Source organism: Penaeus monodon, chromosome 10 (genome assembly GCF_015228065.2).
Source record: "Penaeus monodon isolate SGIC_2016 chromosome 10, NSTDA_Pmon_1, whole genome shotgun sequence".
Lineage (NCBI taxonomy): Eukaryota > Metazoa > Arthropoda > Malacostraca > Decapoda > Penaeidae > Penaeus > Penaeus monodon.
In genome coordinates this window covers 8,287,941-8,290,440 of record NC_051395.1, presented here as the reverse complement: position 1 = coordinate 8,290,440, position 2,500 = coordinate 8,287,941, and the positions used below count along the sequence as shown (strand labels likewise).

The 2,500-nt window shown below is 41.4% G+C and overlaps 1 protein-coding gene across 2 annotated transcripts in view; it reads left to right on the top strand.

Moving 5' to 3' along the window:
- The first annotated feature begins 1,716 nt into the window (after window positions 1-1,716).
- Window positions 1,717-2,500, top strand: part of LOC119577808 (neuropeptide F-like) — a 37,165-nt gene continuing 36,381 nt past the window's right edge. Inside the window, exon 1 of one of the 2 annotated variants that reach the window (XM_037925377.1) lies at window positions 1,717-2,044. In XM_037925377.1, coding sequence (XP_037781305.1) covers window positions 1,866-2,044 — 179 coding nt within the window. In that variant the 5' untranslated portion in view covers window positions 1,717-1,865. The remainder of the gene's footprint in view (window positions 2,045-2,500) is intronic. The other variant, XM_037925378.1, reaches the window with a different exon arrangement.

Genomic DNA, 2,500 nt, shown 5'->3' with positions numbered 1-2,500 from the left:
TATTATTATTATTATTATTATTGTTATTATTATTATTATTGCTGTCGTTGTTTTTGTCGTTGTTATTATTGTTGTTATTATTATCGCTATTACTAATATTATTGTTGTTTTTATTATTATTGTTATTGTCATTATTACTATTATTTTTATAACTGTCATTATCATTTTTATTATCATCATCGTTATTATTAGTAGTAATAATAGTAGTAGTATCATTATTGCTATCATCATTATCATCATCACCCAAGACCGTATCATAAATGTTTAGAATAAGTATTTTCATTATCATATTCATCATCAATATCACCATTACCATCATGATTATTACCATTGTCATCATTTAATCATCACTATCATCATTCAAATCATCATTATCGCCATATTTCACGGTACTATTAACAATGTATCATCATTATTATCACATTATTATAAAAGTACCCTCTTTTTCATCAGTGTATACACAGAAAATCCTGGCAAAGTGTATAAAATGTGTAAATATATGTGGAATATTTGACAGATGGTACTATCAACAATGCCCCATCAATATCATCACATTTTTATCAAAGTACCATCTTTTTCATCACACACACACACACACACACACACACACACACACACACAAACACACACAGAAATTCTTGGCAAAGTGTATAAAATGTGTAAATATATGTGGATTCACAAGTCCAGAATATTTCGTAGACGGTACTGTTAACAATGTACCATCATTATTATCACATTATTATAAAAGTACCCTCTTTTTCATCAGTGTATACACAGAAAATCCTGGCAAAGTGTATAAACTGTGTAGATGTATGTGGATTCACAAGTCCAGAATATTTGACAGATGGTACTATCAACAATGCCCCATCAATATCATCACATTTTTATCAAAGTACCATCTTTTTCATCACACACACACACACACACACACACACACACACACACAAACACACACAGAAATTCTTGGCAAAGTGTATAAAATGTGTAAATATATGTGGATTCACAAGTCCAGAATATTTCGTAGACGGTACTGTTAACAATGTACCATCATTATTATCACATTATTATAAAAGTACCCTCTTTTTCATCAGTGTATACACAGAAAATCCTGGCAAAGTGTATAAAATGTGTAAATATATGTGGATTCACAAGTCCGGAATATTTGACAGACGGCGTTTCTCGTGTGGGTGAAATCTAGAAGAAAATCCTGTAGTTTTGTCTTGCCTTTGACAGCTCTAGGTTGGTGCTAACATTACCAATCATTCTTTCGCACTCGGATGCATTCTCTTCTCGCTTTCTTTCTGTTTATTTTGTTTTATTTCATTTTTATCTTTTATATGTGCTTTCTTTTCTCTTTTGTGCGTATGCGTTCCCCTTATCCTTATTCTCAGCTCATGCGTTTTATTTTTATTTTTTTGTGTGTAGGTGTTTTCCTTATCATTTCATAATTTCTCCCTTTTCGTTTTTTTTTTCTCTAAACATTCTTCCCCGCTATTTCTATTTTGCCCCCTAGATCCTTCCCCGGATCAGAGTGCAATGAAGGGCCATGTATGAGGGAAAAGGTGTGAGCCAGGGGCGTGAACGGCGCCTGAGAAGAGCAGCGGCAGGGAACGGCGAACAGGGGGCGAACGGGGCCATCTGGAAGCGGTGTGAGCGCGGGCAGAGGCGGAGGGGGGGGAAGGGGGGGGCGTGGCGGGCAAAGGGCAGGAGGCAGTGAGGGGGCGAGCAAGGGCGTGGGGCGGTGCCAAGCAGCACGCGGCGGCGGTATATAGGGAGCGGCGCCCCAGGCCAGCACTCACAGTGTCCCCTGGAGCATCCGCCGCCACCGCACCGCCTCCGCCACCTCCGCCCTCAGATCAGTCGCCATGTGCCGCGTGAGCCAAGTGTGGGCAGCCGTCGTGATGGTCCTCTTCGTTGTTGTCGCGACGGACCTGGGCGGCATCGCAGAGGCCAAGCCCGACCCCAGCCAGCTCGCCAACATGGCCGAGGCGCTCAAGTACCTGCAGGAGCTCGACAAGTACTATTCACAGGTGTCCCGACCCAGGTACGACCCGCGACCGCGTTGTCTCTCTTTGCCTCTGTCGCTCGCTCGCGCCTCGCTCTGGCTTGCTTTCTCTCTGGCTGGACTTGGTCGTTTCTTCGACTCTCCGTCTCCAAGTTTCTTTACTGATCTCTCTCTCATTCATTTACTATTTCTTTTTTTATTTCTTCCTCTCTCTGTCCTTTTTTTTCTAATTCTTCCCCTCTCTCTCACTCTAGATTTCTCTCTCTCTCTCTCTCTCTCTCTCTCTCTCTCTCTCTCTCTCTCTCTCTCTCTCTCTCTCTCTCTCTCTCTCTCTCTCTCTCTCTCTCTCTCTCTCTCTCTCTCTCTCTCGATCTTTCTCTATCTCTTGATTTCCTCATTTCTTTCTTTTTTTCTCATTCTCTCGCTCTTACTCTACCTCTCAGTTTCTTCATATGTTTTCTCTCTCCCTCACTTTTTCTCATGGCTTTTGTCGGG